We start from the raw sequence: 16,804 nt of genomic DNA, 5'->3' as shown, positions 1-16,804 counted from the left end.
CCCCATGACTGATCCGGTCCCCTTCTCAACTAGTTTGTAAGACGGGCGGAGAACCACACACACAAGGGCACATCTACAGGTAGGGTCATGCATTTCTTGGCCCATAGGTTGTGTGACTCACCCAGGTAGCATCTCCCAGTGATATCTGACTTTGCCGCTTTATACTTCTGCCAGGGCAAATGTAAAAGCACTTGTGAGAATTGCGAATCTGCATTAATGATACTGAATATGATGCTCTCTGTGAGGGCATGTAAACAGATCAGTGAGTTAAGGGGTTATTATCCCAGGGTTGACCAGTCTTGTAACCCAGGGGTTCCCTAACTGTGCTCTGAGGGCCTGTGGTCTTCATTCAAGTGGTCCACGCCATGTCCCCATTAAATATTTCTATTGGATTTTTTAATTTACTTGCATTTTTCTCCCTTTTGTTTCTTTCATTGTATTACAGTTTGATTTCTGTGCAGCGCAAATCCGAACACAATAACATACAATGTAAGAAGTAAAAGAAGAAATGCAATTAGAATTAGAAATAATATAGCATCAGCCACAGGACATGGCAATTGCTACCAAAGGCAGAAAAACCATTAAGTGGTCCGCCAAGACCACCAGCAAATTTCAAGTGATGGGGGGGTGGAGTTTGGGGACCACAAAACCTGAACATTTCTACCTTGTCTCTGCTTTGGACAGCTTTCCCCAGGCATAACTCTCTCCCTCCCTCCCCACCCCTTTTGCCCTTGCTGCAGGCTTCGTGGGGCTCCCGGAAGGAGCACTATCACAAGGAGATGCTTGCCATCTCCTTCATCTCAGCTGTCAACCGCAAGAGGAAGAAGCGGAGAGAGGCCAAGCGTTTCGGGAGCAGCACAGATGACGACTCTGAGCACGAGTCGGCCGCCAAACCAGCCGCCAAGAGAGACGAGGAGGAGGTGGGGGCAGAGGAGGAACCCAGAGAGGCAGAGGGGCTTGGGAGCAGCAGCGGCAGCAGAGGTCCAGAGCCCGGTGGGCAGAGTGGCCCAGAGGGCTCTGTGAAGCTCGAAGTAGAGTTGGAAGAAAGGAAGACGGCGGCGCCTCGGGGCAGCCCAGAACCGGCCCACGATGCCCGCTCCATCGTGTCGGGTTACTCCACCCTGTCCACCATCGACCGCAGCCTGTGCTCTGAGGTGCAGTCCGTAGCAGAGAGCCGTGGGGAGGAGGCAGACGATGAACGGAGTGAGTTTAGCCATGTGGAAACGGACACCGAGAATGGTTTTGTGCTGGGGCAGGCTGGGATGGTCCCGAAAGGAGCCGGGCTGGAGGCGGCGGCAGAAGGTGGAGCTGCCGCAGCCGACAAAGCGTTCCATAGCCGAGCCTCCTTCAGCTCCCACCGCCTCATGCAGTGCGACACCCTGGCGCGGCGCAAGCTCTCGCGGCCCCGCTACAGCAGTGAGGCCTCCTCCAAAGGCAGCACGGAAGGCCCCAGCTCCAGCTCGCCGGGGAGTCAGGAGTCGCTGCAGCCCACGGGGGCCGCCGAGGCCCACGGCCGGCCTTCCCTCACGGAGCAGCTGCGCCTGCGCTTCCGCGGCTCGTCGGACGACATGCTGGCGGTGCGGCTGCGCAAGCCGCACTCGCCCGAGACTCGGCGCAAGAGGAACAGCTGGCGGCGCCACACGGTGGTGGTGCCCGGCGGCCTCAAGGACCTCAACTACAACGAGTGGGAGGATCAGCATGTCTTGGGGGCCCCCGAGGCCCGTCCGCTGGACGCCACCAGCAGAGCTCCCCTCCGGGACAACAAAGACTCGGGGCTCTCCAGTCTGGAGTCGACGAAAGCTCGGCCTTCCTCGTCTGCGCTGGGGAGTGCGGTTGCTTCCAGTGGCGAGCAGCAGCGCCACAAGGCCGGCTCTGAAGGGCGCTCGGCTCCCCGGCGCACAGCTTCCTTGCGCTTCCACCAGTGCCTCTAGGGGGCAGGCGGGGGAAGCCCCTGTTTGGAGCGGCAGGGGAGGAACCATGGCTTGGTCATGCCAGCAGCCTCAAACTTCAGTGGAGCAAGAGTCTCTTCCCTGCCCCAGCCTCGCTTTCTGACCCCCTTCCCCCTGGTCTTAATTTAATGACTCTCCTGTTTCGTGACTTGTGAATTTATTTATTCCCCTCCCCTCCCCAGGGAGGCAGTTGGAGAAAAGGAAGCAGAGGCGGGGGAAACGAGGGAAGGGGCTCTTTGGCCAGCCCATAGGAAGCTCTTGCCTTGGTTTTGCTGCTGGGAGGCTACCTGGGGCAATGGGGGGGTGGCCAGCCCCCATTCCTGCTTGGAAAAGCTTCTCTGGCTCCAGGGGGCTGGTCTGCAGGTTGCTTTCAGGGCACGTGTGTGAAGGAGAAGGCAGGCGGGGGGTTGTTGAGCCTCTCCCTGCCCATCTCTGCCTTGTTGGCCGCCCCACATTTTGTCTCTTTTCCGAGGAAGCTCTTGGGAAGTCAGATCAGAAATGCTCATGGAGACCAGCTCATTCTTCCCCTTGACCACTGCCAAAGTTCTGCCGCTGATCAAGCCCCTGCTCCCATGCCATTCTGCCTCCGAGTCCGCCTTCCCAGGGCACAAGAATGTCTCAATCTTGCGGGGGCTCTGAATAGGTCCCTTTAAAAGAAAGCAAGCAAGCCACCCCACTGCTCCCTCTGTGCCTTCTCCCAAGATGAGCAGGTGGGCAACCAGCTCCCCAGTTTCCCACCTCCCTTGGCTTGGCCTTTGCAACACCCCTGCAGAGTTGGCTGGACCCCCTTCAGTTGCAGCACTTGTGCCCTGTGGGCATGGGGTGGACTTGGCCCCGTACTTGGAAGTTGCCCGTGGAGAAACCAAAAACGACAGAGCCAGAAACGCCCTTTCTAGAGGCATTTTCCACGCTGCTCTCCTCCTGCTTTAAGTGGCACCGTCCCGTTTCCCCCCACACCACAAAAGCCACAAGGAGTCCTGTGGTTTCTGAAAGGCCAACCAATTCACTGCTAGTCTTCAAGGTGCCAGAAAACTCATGGTCTTTTGGGGTTTTTTGTACCGCAACAGGCTCCCATGGCAACCCCTTTTGGCAAAAAAGTAAGAATCAGAAGGAACCTGTGGAACATCTGGGTTCACCTTTGGGATTAGACCTGTCCTTTGCCCTTCCTACCTACGGGTTTCATGCTGCCTGAAGCCTTAGAGGATGCTGCCTTGCGCTGTCGGCGTTTGTGAATCTTTATACAACTTAGCTCTCCCTCGGCCACTGAGAACGTGGGTGGGAGAAAAAGTCCTGAGGGCCTACCTGTGTCTCTGCCCGACTCCTTGCCGCTCTTCTCTTGTGACAGTTTGTACAAACCACGAGGAAACAGACAGTGGCTTCAGGAGTTGATCAGCCAAGTCCTACCTGTGTTGGGTACAGTTCAGGGATGCAGTTGTTTGGAGAGTAGAGGATAAAGACCGTAAGTGCAAATGGGAAGTTGTCTGGCTGCTTTTAGGCCCTTGTAACATTTCCCAGTAACTCTTGGTGCTAAAGAGGATGTGGAGCACCCACTTGCTGCCTATGGGGAGGATTTCTAACATAAATCCTTTCTATGTAGATTGTTCTGCTCACACTCAAATCTACCGTGACAGCCCCCCCCCCCCCCCAATCTGCAGTGCAGAGAGGCAAGTGATAGGCTGAGTGTGGGCCTTGTGTGAGTTGTATTGTGGGTGAGAAGGATGGACATCAGGTACGGAGGACAAGCACAGCTGGTTCCCTCCCTCCAATGCCCTGTGCAGGTATGCCAGTAAGAGAGTCTGAGAGATTCCTTAACTTTGCTGTTACAGATTCCCATGATAACATATGTTGGGATTCCATTCCAGCCTTTGTTCCAGCAACAGCTGAAATGCCATAATCCTACCATCTTGTGCTATGCAGTTGCCCTCCAAAATCCACACAAACTTTGATTCTTGCTGGTGCTACATTTCTTCTTAGCAATGTCTTCCCCTCCTTAGTTTTCTCAGTATGTTGGGACAGAAGTGAACCAAGGGTGCCACTCGTTTCTGTGTTGCAGATTAGGGCAAGATACTCATCCTTCCTGCCCATTTTTTTTTTATTTTTTTTTTGCATTTCCTTCAAGATGAGAGGCCTCTTACAGATTTGCTTTCACCTTGTGGTGTAAAATGTTCCTTCTAGTCCCTGACCTTTGTAGAATCTCATTTGTCCATATGGCATGTGAGAGAAACCGGAGCGGCTCTTTTAGCAAGTAAATAGGCAAGGTGCTATTTTAATATGTGAATACTCTATGGTGAAGTGTAGGAGCTGCCTCTGCAGAAAAAAGCTGCAGATTCAGAAAATAGCCTCATTGAGATAGTGGCTTTCCCCTGTTGCACCCAAGCTATAGCAAAAGTATCTGGTCATATCAGTAGTTGACCACATTCGAGCAAAGTGCTTTTGTTTCAGCAGTTTTCCTGGAAGCACCATTTCCAGCGCCCATGAAGTTCAGTGAGCAAATTTCTGCATGCCAGCCTAACCTACTGGCCAGTGGTGTTAGCAGGTTTAACTGTGATTTTGAGCTCCTTTAGAGGGCAAGGCAGCATTCAAATGTGTTGGAAAGTGGCAAATGCTGGATTTCATCATTTGGAGGTGGCATTTAGAAAGCCATCCTCATCATTGCAGGACGAAAGGCAAACATTGCTATCACTGAAGATGTTTCTAGTCTCCATAGCAACTTCTCACTGCTTGTATATGTCTGCAGGCAAAGTGACCTTGAAGTTTGCTATGAGAGCTTTATATTGCCCTGCCTGTGATGAACTCAGGGCAGCGTGTGTCATTCCTATCCCCGCTTATTCACACAGCAGCATTGTGAGGTAGGTTAGCCTGCTTCAGATGATCTTGCCAGTCTTCATAAACCATGGACTAAGCACTCCTCCGTAGATGGGCTCTTCCTCCTCTTTCACACTGGCTTTAGCGCTTCATTCCTGACTTGCATTGAGCCAAGGTTCATTGTTAACACCAGAGCCAGGGACTGGTGCTGCTCATCAGTTAACAAATCATGATGAGAAACGGAAGCCTATGCAGAGGGGAGGGAAGGCAGCTTGTCTGAACCAGGCCAGTAACTGGCCCAAGTTTACCCAGCAAGCTGTTTTGGCTGAGTGGGGATTTCAACTCTGCTCTCCCAAGTCTTCACTTTAGCTCTCAAGTGTAGGCTAGTTCATGCATATTCACGTTTTAATGAGTGCAACATTAAGGTAGTGATGTGTGTACCAATGAGCCATTGTGGAAGAAATTGCCAGATGTCAATCCAAGGCTAGGGTGTTTGCGTGGAGCCGATTCACAGCTGCAGCTTTTGAGTTATCCAGTGTTTGGATCAGAAATTAAGTGCTGAGAGGAATCTGACCTCTAAGGGCTAGCAGTGTGCAAATTCTCAATGTGTCATAGTTGCAAATACTTTGGTGAGAGGTTCAAGGCACAGATGGCTTGGTAATCACCAACAATGATTATTTAAAAATCTAGTTTTTTAGTGTCCAAAGTGCTTTATGTTATATACCTTCATAACCACCCTTATAATTACTTCTGAGAATGTAGTGATTGTAGGGAAGCACAGGCAAAACCTGGTGGAATTCCACCATGAATTGTGCTGTTTACCTTGACACCAGGACTCAAAATATCTGGCCTGTAGGATCCCAGTTCACCATCCTTGTGCTTCCAGGCCTGCTGTCCTCTGCATTATTCAATTCCCATGCCATGTATGCAGCAGCTACATGTACTACATAGTCCATGATGCAGCACAACTCAGAGTTCACAAGGGCATCTGGGGGCTAGCTAATGTTAAAAATGTGCACCAGAGTATAGAGGGGACTAGCAGAAGCCATGCAGATTCCTGTATGCTTTCTGCTCAAATTTAGCAAATGATTTCACCAAAATCGCATACCAAACTTTCTCCCCTAGTTCCATTTTGGGTAGAATTAGGCTGCAACCCTGGCTGTAATCCTAAATGAGCTGTGGCATGCTGAGAGTGGCAGGCTTGAATCTGGAAATTGAACCCTTCTGGATTTCTTACATTTGTAGTTTCCCTCTCATTGGGGATGGACTCTTGTTTTGAAAACCATAGAATTCTCTGTACTAGAGCAGAGATACTGTCACAACTGGAGATTTTATCCACGCGTCGTAGTGTCCTTTTGGTCTGGCAGTGGTTGCAGTGTGGGCCTCAAGTGTCTGGTAAATGCAGAGTATAAGAAAATTATATACATGACTGCTTTAAAATGTCTATAGGAGTTTTAGAACGTCAGAAACTCATCAGACACATTGATGACCACTTTTGCTTGAAATGTGAAGGTTTATATAGTCTCAAGCTCTGTCAGATTGCAGATTGGTTTCTGCAATTGGAAGCGAGTGGCGATTATTAGCGCCTGCCCCCTCTAGCACACTGACATGCTAATGGATGCTGCAGGGTTTCAACAAAGGGAGATTTTTCATAAGACAAATTCCAAAAAAGACTTAAAAGGACAGAAATGTTGTTCATAAAACAACTGTAACACAAAACACCAAAAATTGGAAATGCCTATAATTTGTGATACAATTGAATCAGCCACAAATGTGCTGTGTGCTCCACACTCCGCATTTTCTAATGCACATCTTACAGCCATTCCATTGAGGCCTTGAAAAGGGGTGTGTGGAGATGTGGAATTTAAAACTTAGCAAAGCTAAACTATTTGCTACACTGTTATGCATTGTTCTTTTATGCAAATATTTGCTGTAAAGTTTTATTTTTCACTTTATTTTGTAAATAACCTTTAAATGTGTAACATATGATAAAAGAGTTTATAAGGATTTTTTTTTTAACGAAGACTGTTTTGTTTTGCTCCTTTTAAAAACCCAGTTATATTGACAGTGTTGATTTTTTTTTTAAAGCACCTGCCTGCCTGCATGGTTTGTCCCTCTTCCCACCTTCACTGTGTTGTACAATGTCAGACATATATATATGGTCAAACGAAACAACTGAAGAAACCCAAACTCTGCTTTGAGGATCTCCTCAGAATTACAGTGATATACATATTGGAAATAAACTGGCTTATTCAGAGAATGTTTGCTCACTTTCTTTCTTTTTTCCAAAACAAAGAACCATAACCTGAAGGCCCTTTTTGGCCTGAGAGCCACATTCATTCATAAGCAACCTTATGAGGGCCACATGTCCCCAGTAAGTGGGGCTAGAGACAGAAAGCAGATGAAGAGACAGATGTGACTTTCCTTTGGACTCTAGGCTGCATTCCAGCCGTGCAAAGAACAAGATGCATGTGTATCTACACAAACACGCCACCATCATCTAGGTATGCAAGATATACCAGCAAAAACACTCTAGGAAGGCTGCTGAGAAAAGCCTGTGGGGCTGCATTTAACCCACCAGAAGAAGAAGAAGAGTTTGGATTTGATATCCCGCTTTATCACTACCCGAAGGAGTCTCAAAGCGGCTAACATTCTCCTTTCCCTTCCTCCCCCACAACAAACACTCTGTGAGGTGAGTGAGGCTGAGAGACTTCAGAGAAGTGTGACTAGCCCAAGGTCACCCAGCAGCATGTGGAGGAGTGGGGAAGTGAACCCAGTTCACCAGATTACAAGTCCGCTGCTCTTAACCACTACACCACACTGGCTCTCACCTCCAGGGCCTGATTTTGTCCACCCCTGCTCTAGAATACACCGTATACTTCACTTGGCCTGCTAAACAAGTACACAGAGACTGCATGGGGAGTGGGGAGAAGAGCTCTTTCTCACAGTCTGTTAATTTCACTGCAGCTTGTTCTGGATAAATTTAGGTGCCACCCTCTCTGGTCACATCACTCCTTCCTTCAGCAGTTCAACCCAGAGATAGAGAGGGCATATGCCGCCCACACACAAACAAACACTTTGCTTTTCTGAGTATTTTTGTAAAAAAGAATCGTATCCAGCAGAATTGACCCAAGACTTGAAAAGTACATAGAACGGAAAGAGCGTTTTTCCAATATCCTCCATCAGCTTTATGCTCTTTTCAAGGGAGAAAGGGGTAACAAACCTCCTGACAGAAGGGGATTGGGGGGGGGGGGGCTCAGGCTTTGAGCGCACCAGGAGAACATCTCAAGGGAGTCATTGTGCCAACAAGCGCCATGTTGGTGATCCCAGACCACCCTTGAGTACACACATTGCCCCACAAATACCAAACAGCACAACGGAATATCTGCTTTTTAAAGAATGGTTTTGAAACAAAGCTTTAAGAAAAGAAGTGTCACGGGAAGGGGGGGGAGAGTATTTTATTAAATTCAGACACTCTGATAGGAAACAAAACAAAAAAGGGGAAAATTAAAAAAAGCAACCTTCATTTGGAATTTTTGACTAACAATGATCACATTGTTCACAGAAGAAAACATGGCATCCATATAATTTATACATAGAACTCTACCTACAGATAGCAGCAAAAAGATTTACAAAAGTTACAGATTTTTTTTAGAACTGTTGCTTTCTTTTATAACCAGTTTTGGTGTGGTGTCATTTATAGCGTTGGTTTTTGTTTCCTTTAAAAAAATCAGTTCACAATAAAATCCATGCGAAGAGACACACAACATCATCATCAGTCCTCCCTACACAGTGCCTAAAGGTTTCGCTCTCTTTTTAATTTTTATTATTATTATATATATATATATATTAAAAAACCCTTTCTTATTATTTTTTTTCTTTAAAAAAAATCTGAAAACAACAACCAGACAAGTAAAGTGAGGCTTGTGGCATGCAGTGGTGATTGCTTTCCCCCCAAAACACACACACACACACAGACACACTCACTCACTCACTCAATAATACATGCATAGTTTGGTGCTTTATAATTTACGCATTTGGAAAAAAAAGAAGTTCAAAACCTTTTTCAAAAAATAAAAATTGTGGCACAATTGTTGCTCACACAGCAGTTGGATGATGTCATGACAGTGACACTCACACTCACACACACACACTCCCAAGTGCAGCAATACACAATGAAAGGACAAATGTGCTTCAGACAAGGAAAATGGATGGAACTTAAAAGGGAATGGGTTCATGAAACCACTTCTCCCTAACATCATCCCTTTTTTGTCCTATTTTTCATTGGTCTTTGATTTGTGACAGTGTGCCCATGTTGCAAGCCTAGGGCGATGCAAAACACTTTTTGCTGATAAGGCAGAAAATCAAGATGATTTCCCGCCGCCTCCTCCAAATATTCATCAAAGTGGGAAAGCATTCTCCTGCACAAGTCTTGCTTCAAATGAGCAGGATAGCACCTCTTCACTTTAATGGTGCTCTGTCTCTCACTGCTACTCTTATTAGGGACAAAAGGCTATCACTGCACCTTACCATGCGATAAGGCTAGCGATAAGGCTAGCCCGTGCCCATGTACGCGCCATTCCCTGCATATGGTAGTCTGCACATCACTATGCGCACAGGCATAGCAACATGCATCTTCCCTTGCTCAGAGTACAAAACAATGGGTTCTCCAAGGAGGTCCACATGGATCCCAGGGTTGTGTCCACCAAAGTCATCCCGTTAGTGGAAGGACTCCCACCAGTCCAGCGCGATTTCCTCTCCCTCTCTTCTCCCTGAATATCCCCTAAGCTCCTCCCCCAATCTGCTCCAGAGGGTCGGGGAAAACTCCAGAACAGATTTGTGGGGGGAGGCACTGGAAGAGGGGGAGAGGAAGCTCAATTGAATAATCAGTTGTTCTTGTGCTAGTGGAGTTAATGGGAACATTTGGTTTCCCCACACATTGCTAAACTCCAACTCCCATAGCCTGGGTTGATAGGAGCTGGGGTTCAGTGACATGGGGGTGGGGGGAGAGAGAGAGATTCCCCACACCTGCGTTAACATGATAACTTTGTTGGATACAACCCCTTTGTGATCAAGTGCAGCCCCAACTGAGCTTTGGCAAGGCTGCATCATCAGATAATCCAAGACCTGGTAAGGCTAAAGAAGGTGAAAAGAGTGCATTCAGAATGACTGTAAAAGCTATTACCAGAAAAACAGCATTCTCTCTCCCTTTTCCACATCAACAGAGCAGGGATCTAACAAATGCTAACACTTAACATCAACTGGGCAGTTACAGCCTCTGTGCATCGTGGGCAAAATGTGTGTGAACATTCCCCACTTTTCTGTTCTATAAATTGGGTATTCATTAACAAAGTTTGTATTTTTTTTCTACCCTTTAGTACTCACTCTCACGCAGCACTTAAGTATGTGTTGGGTAGGGATTTTGATTCATGCTAGGACCATGTGTGTAGACATAGCAGATGAGGGCTGTATTGGCTCCCCATCACTTTCAATCTGAGTCTGATTTTCCCTGTGTCCTGGTGATTATGTGCATTGACTAAAACCACAAAAAGGAATTCCCAGCAGCAAGATGTGCATGCACCGCCCAAAATAAATTACAGAAACTCTCCAGATTAAATCTGAAGAGAGGTGGAGCAGAAGGCAGGAGTGCAGAGAGCCCGTGGAGCAAGAACGGACTGAAATGAGGGGAAATCTTCTCATCCCTTAGTCACAGCAGCTGTGGTTAAGTGAGTGGAGAAAATGCTGAATTTCCTTCTCCTTTCAGTGCATGCTGAAGGGTTAACCGGGGTTTCTACATCCACATTATTGAGTGTGAGTAAATACGCCAGAGCCGGCAGATGATGACTCTTAATCCAGATTAACGGTGATCCTATGCTGTAAAGGCTCTCAACCCTAAAGTACCGTCTGTGCTCTAAAACCCTGTGCTTTAGATTTTGCAACTCTGCAGAACTAGCATTGCCTCCAATGCATCCCTGGTTGTGAAGTGTATCTCCAGTTTTGAACTAAAGTGATTGATCGTTTTTCTCCCAGTCCCTTGGATTCTGACCCCGTGTTCCTGTTCTGCAGGTGAAATGGCTGTTTACTTCCTCCCCTTCATATGCCACTCTCCAGACATTTTGGACTACAACTCCCACCAGCCCCAGCCAGCATGGCTGTGTTGGAAGGTGCAGTCTGGCAAGAACGAGATTGAGGAAGTCTGCCTAAGAGGTGTTTGGCCACCTCAAGCTACTCCTTATTATGTGAGTGCATAGCTATTTGGAAATTGGTCTTACTCCAGAATCATGTCTGTGTGTGTGCCTTAAACAAGCATCCCTTCTCTTCTGAAGCCTCACAGAACAGACATTGTAAGGGCAATTCTACACACTTTTTTCTACCTCTTTAACTGCCATAGAGTCCCCCCCCCAAAATCCTATAAAAGATAGTTTGCTGAGCTGCTAAGAATTCTGCATGAAAGATCCCTAACCTGTCTCACAGAACAGGGTTCCCTGGGGAGGGGAAAGGCCTTTAAACCCTTGAGGCAAACGCCAACACAACAATTCCCAAGGCAACTCACACATTGCCAGAAAGGAGGAAATGAATTCACGCAAAAGGGGAGACGCATTTTCACAAAAATGTGCCTGTGTAGATATAAATTTAGAAACAGCTGTTATAATTTCAAATGGAAATGCAAAGCATCTCACCATGATGGGGAAGTCGGTGACCAGGTGGCCCGCTCTGTCTCTGCTCTCCTCTCCAGGCAGCGACTGAAGATGGGCAACTTTTAGGCGCCTGCTTGATCTCCCTTGCAAGGATTCTTTACCTTTAAACCCAACTTGGATGCAACTGCCCTGTAAGTAGAGGACTCCTCCCAACACTGTGTAGAGTAGACCACCCTACTGAGGTGGGGAAGCCAGTTATGAAGTGGACATGTCTTTAAAGCCCCTGGTCAGTGGCTCAAAACCCTGCCTCCCCTCCCCTGCTCTGTCAGGCCTTGGTCCCTGTGGGCTGCAAAACAAGAGAATTCTCATGAAGGAAGATGCAATGGGATAGTGGACACTGTCGGCTCCATTCGTGCCAGTGATGGACATAGAGAGGGAATATGAAAGTAACAGACAATCGGAAACAGACAATAGCAAGCCCCAGAGATGGAATGTTAGCTTTGCGGAAGGGTTTCTAAACTCTGAAAGACCCAGCCCAGCAGGGAACGACTCTGGCGTGAGCCCCATAGACGGGATTGGAGCTGCCCAAGAGCAAAACGCTCCCCTGTGGATCGTGGCCTCTGGCTCTATTTTGCACCATCATCATCACCCCAGCCACCTTTGATAGTTTCTAAAAGTACAAAGAGCTACATACATAATTTAATCAGGGGAAAAAACACACACCATTCTTCCTCCCCCCCTAAATATACTAGACACAACAAGGATTTTGTTTTCTTTTTTCCTCAGTATTTATATATATATATTTATATTACGTATATTATATATATATAATATGTAAATATATTTCTTAAAACAAATATATAAAATGTTAAGACACTTCACTTAAATGTAAAGAGGTTGCTTTTTTTCTTCCATGTTTGTTTGCTGCAATCCTAAGAAATTGCATTTATGGACTGTTGTTTGTTGCTGTTTGTTGTTACATATTTGATTTTTTTGACTTTTTTTAAAACTTTGTTATTCAAAAAAAGGCTCTCTTAAAATCTTTATACAAAAATGATTGATTTACAAAAAAGAAAAAGAAAAGAAGAAAAACCATAAAAAACCAATTCCCCGCAGCGTTCCCCCCCACCAAAATATTCTGAGAATAATAGAATTAAAAAGGACGAGCTAGTCAACAAAACAAGGAGTGATTACATCTTGTATTATGTTGCATACAGACTCATTTCTTTTCTTTTACTTTTTACAGTAGCACGCCATTTTGCTATACATGTAGAGGCACGTTTTCACATGTGCACCCATGCCACATTAATATATTTTTCCATTTTCCACCTGTGCTTAACGTTTTAGGCCAACCAACCTGCTCCAGCCTGCCGAGCTGTGGCTGTTTTGGACTACAACTCCCATCAGCACACACTGGCTGGTGCTGATGGGAGTTGTAGTGCAATACATCGGAGGGGCACCAAGCTGGTGAAGGCTGTTTCCTGTTCATTCAATGACTCTTGTGCAGGATGACCTTGCAAGGAACATCCCCCCACCCCGGACTGCCATTCCGAACACACACCTACGCATTGTACTTTTAGCTGAAGAAAGCCTCCATGGCTACAAACTCTCCCCGACTTTCTCGCTGGGCCCGACAGTGTTTCACGTTCTGCCTTTGCGACTCAGCTGTTGACATACGACATCCTTTCCTCCTCCCACATCCCCATGCCTCACTTGTATCTCCCTCCTTGTGCTGTCATCGTTATCCTTTTCCAACTCTGCACTGTGCTTTCCGCAGCTCAAATGCCACGCGCAACCTTTCAGGAAAAAACCAAAAGCTTCCACCTCTCGCAGATCGAGAATAAACACAGCTCTAATAACCCACCAAACCTTTCACCCAAAGCTGTTCCCCCCCCCTATCCAAGCCCAAGAGGAAGGTCCCCAGGGGTATAAACTTGAGCTTCGTGGCCAATCACCCCATCAGCAGGACTAAGCCTTCTAAAAAAAACCACCCTCTGTGCCAGTCTTATTTGGGGGCACAATCCAAAGGGGAATTCTCCTGTGCAAACCCCACTGAAACAAAGGACTTTCCCAACAGTCCTTTGTTTCGCTCTACAGCCCTGATATCCTCTTCTCCTGGCCTGGAAGAAGCTCCACAGGCGGTTGGGTGTAATTTCTGCCCATGCCAGCCATCCTGGCTACGCAGTGCTTTTCTTTTTCCAGCAAGGCTCCATAGTCGATCCTAGGAGGAACCTTTGCAGGAACCGAGCAAAGGAGAGTCGCCTGTTCACCTGCCTCCATTGTCTTTTGCCCACCAAAACCTCGTGCTTAGAAAAGGGCCTAATTTCACCTCCTTCAGCCTTCTCCAAATTCTCCCCAAACTCTCCTTCACCGCCCAGTTTCTTTGATACCCTGACACCGTGGTCTCCCTGAAACCTGCCTCCTCTATTTGGTATTCCACACGTTTTGAGGGCTCTTTCCCCCCATCTCACATATATAGTAACTCAACGGACATTTAAAGTGCTACATTATGTTGATTAATTCCATAGGAAGCTGGACTTTTCTGTTTCCGGACCCTGTTCTCAACATCGTTCTGCTGCCTGCTTTGGCTCTGTGCCCCTTCTTATAACAGTCTCCTTTCCCCTTTCTTAACAGTACGTTGCTTCTGCATGGTTGAGAAGATTGAGGGGGCAGGGGGAGCATTTATTACAGGCTCAAAATTCAGTGCTTCGCCCCCCGCCCCCAAGTCTTTGCTTTTCTTCCAAATTTAATCCAATGGCTTGGAAGAAAGAAAGAAAAAAATACACAACACCACACACAGATATTTCGGTTTGCGATGCGCACGCACACACACAAGTTCCGCCCCACTTTCCAGAACAGTCTTTGATACAGCAAGTAAACAACAGAATCCCACAAAATGGAAGCATACACATGCCCCAAAGTCAAAACACCGTTGATTCATGAATGACTCAGCACACACCTACAAGGATCCACGTTAATCAATTAATTACAACTTTTTTTCTCTCTCTTCTTAAATGTAAGGAAAGTTGAATAGCAGCAAATGTCCACGGGGTTCTGAGGCATCTTCAGAAATTGGTTGCTCCCCTCCCCTTTTATAAGCCTCTAGTGATTCTGCCCCTTTCTCCCACCCCCTCATAAAGGAATAGCGAAGACTGGCACTGAGCAGTGTCGTCGTTGCTTGCAGGCTGTGGCAACTGGCAAAAATATAAATAAAAATAATTCTTAATTGTTCTTTATACATGAACAAGGCTAAGTTGTTGCCAGAGTAGAAAAGTTAAGTTTGGGATGGATGGGGAGTGGGGCAAAGGAAGGGGGTTGGGAGATCTGAGGGGAAACAGAAAACAGATGGGCAGCCATATTGTAGCAAGAGGGGAGGAAAAGAATAAATAGGTTGGGCAATTTGGGGGAAGAAGACAAGAGAGCAAACTAAATTGGCCATTCTGGATATTGGTAGGCGGCCCTGTGGGGAGCAAGAACCAAGTCCCAAGGCTGGCCATTTTGTAGGAGGAAATGAGAACCGCAGGGCGGCCATTTTTGAAGGAACATTTTAAAACGTCTGAGGGGAGGGACTTTTCTAGGTGCCTCAGTGAGACCTGGGGAGGAGGAAATCACAAAGAGAGACAGCTAGCACTCCCCAGTCCCCCAGTAGTAGTAGGTTAGGAAAACCACCAAAGGAGAAGTTGGCAGAGGAGCTTTTAGAATGAAATGGAGGAGTTCCGTGACCCGAAGGAAGTCAGTACTGGGATGGAGGTCCTGCTTGAAGTAGGCTTTTCTGAGACTGGGCTTGAAGTCTCATTCATCGTGTTAGGGTCCTTGGTTGATCTAGCGGCCTAGAAAGAAAAGCAAGATTCAGGGAAAAGAAGAAGGAGGAGGGAGGAGAAGGAAGGTGTGTTGGGGTTGGGGGGAGGGGGAGGGGGAGAACCAAACATTTTCTTCTCAAAGGATTGCGAGACAGAAAGAAAGTGCAAAAGAAAGTGAGATAGAGAGAAAGAGACAAGAGTGGGAACTAAGTTAGGAAAAATTTCTATCAGAAACAAGCAGCATTGGCCAGGCCTGAGGCAAAAGGTCCGTTGGACAAAAACAGAGCACGAGATGAGCTGGTTTCTACAGGTTTACTGGACGAAGGGAAGGAGTGATTGCGAGAGGAAGCGGAGGAGACAAAAGAAGGCCAAAAAAGAGACAGAGCAGGGAGATGGGACGAATACGTAGGCAGGCAACGGAAGGGGGAGATGGGGAAGGGGGTGGGGAAGGGACAAGAATTGAAATGTTAGTTTGTGGCCATGGACACCATGTTAGAACGACAACAATATTCATTTAGCTGGGGTGAGGAAGGGAGGGTAGGGGCAGAGTGCAGTTTACCACAGAGGTGCTGTTTATCAGAGGTAGCCTCAAAACATCTATTTGTTTTATTGTTCACCTATGGGTACTATTTTGTTGTACACTGCATCCGTAACTAGCAGGCCAGAATTTGGACTGGGATGGATAAAGGGAGGCAGCTTTCAATTTCAATGATAAATCTTGTTAAGTATGTATCCCTCATAGTTGACATGGGGGTGGGTTGGGGTGGCAGAAGGGAAGGAACAAATTGTGAAAGACATGTGAAAATAAAATACAGCCTAAAGCCAATCTGAGTGAGCGGGCTTTCTTCTCCTCGTGGTTATTTTAAGAAAAGGTTTTAGAAGTGGACAATTCTTGAATCCCAGAGTCCCTGCCTGAAGGAACGGCTCCATCATAACTGTTTTCCTCCACAAAGGAATACACATGAAAGTTGGAAAATCCTTGTGGGTTTTGCACAAAAGATTGGTGAGCAGCAACAGGCAGGAATCTAGTTGCCTGCCTGTTGCTCTTTGTGAAAGAACCCAAGACCAATGAACTTTAAGGAAACTAATGCTTAAAGTCCAATGCAGCAGGAGGAACCCATAGCCTAACACCCATCCATTCTAGGGATGGATATATGACTAGAAGTAACCCTAAGAAATCCTCCATTCTCACAGATATAGGTAATCACAATTAATTGAAGCGGATATTACTCCAGCCTGCTTGTAAAAGACCTCCAAGAATGAAGGTTCCACAATCCCTCATGCATGCTCCTCCAAGCACATTCCACGGTGGAGGAAATTGTTTATAGCCGAACTAACCTCCCTTGTTGGTTCTAAAAATGCCGGTCATGCCAATTGTGTGCTCACCTCCCACTGGTTGCCATTTTGATGCAAAGGGGATCCAGAAGAAGAATCGCAAAGCACTGCATACTTTGTCAGAGGAAGTTCCCAACAGCTCGCCCCTGCCATCTCAAACCCAACTTCAGCTCTAGTTGCACGAGGCATGCGTGGTCCTTCAGCACCCTTGCATGCAGATGCAAAGCAAATGCGCAACCGGCTCATGAAAATATTATCGGGGAAGGCGTACCCTGAG

At 47.0% G+C, this 16,804-nt stretch overlaps 2 protein-coding genes across 19 annotated transcripts in view; one reads left to right on the top strand and one right to left on the bottom strand.

Annotated features, from left to right (window-relative positions):
* ARHGAP23 (Rho GTPase activating protein 23) overlaps positions 1 to 7,014 on the top strand; it is a 173,237-nt gene extending 166,223 nt beyond the window's left edge. For all 3 annotated transcript variants that reach the window (XM_028703672.2, XM_028703670.2, XM_028703671.2), the window contains exon 24: positions 741 to 7,014. In XM_028703672.2, coding sequence (XP_028559505.2) covers positions 741 to 1,931 — 1,191 coding nt within the window. In that variant the 3' untranslated portion in view covers positions 1,932 to 7,014. The remainder of the gene's footprint in view (positions 1 to 740) is intronic.
* Positions 7,015 to 9,748: 2,734 nt separating this feature from the next.
* Positions 9,749 to 16,804, bottom strand: part of SRCIN1 (SRC kinase signaling inhibitor 1) — a 259,534-nt gene continuing 252,478 nt past the window's right edge. For 15 of the 16 annotated variants that reach the window (XM_077917322.1, XM_077917321.1, XM_077917318.1 and 12 more), the window contains one exon: positions 9,749 to 15,222. In XM_077917322.1, the coding sequence (XP_077773448.1) occupies positions 15,088 to 15,222 (135 nt within the window). In that variant the 3' untranslated portion in view covers positions 9,749 to 15,087. Of the gene's footprint in view, positions 15,508 to 16,804 lie in introns of all 16 variants that reach the window. The other variant, XM_077917324.1, reaches the window with a different exon arrangement.

Source organism: Podarcis muralis, chromosome 13 (assembly GCF_964188315.1).
Source record: "Podarcis muralis chromosome 13, rPodMur119.hap1.1, whole genome shotgun sequence".
Classification (NCBI taxonomy): domain Eukaryota; kingdom Metazoa; phylum Chordata; class Lepidosauria; order Squamata; family Lacertidae; genus Podarcis; species Podarcis muralis.
Note: the sequence above shows the minus strand (reverse complement) of the source record. Positions and strands in the feature narration are given on the sequence as shown.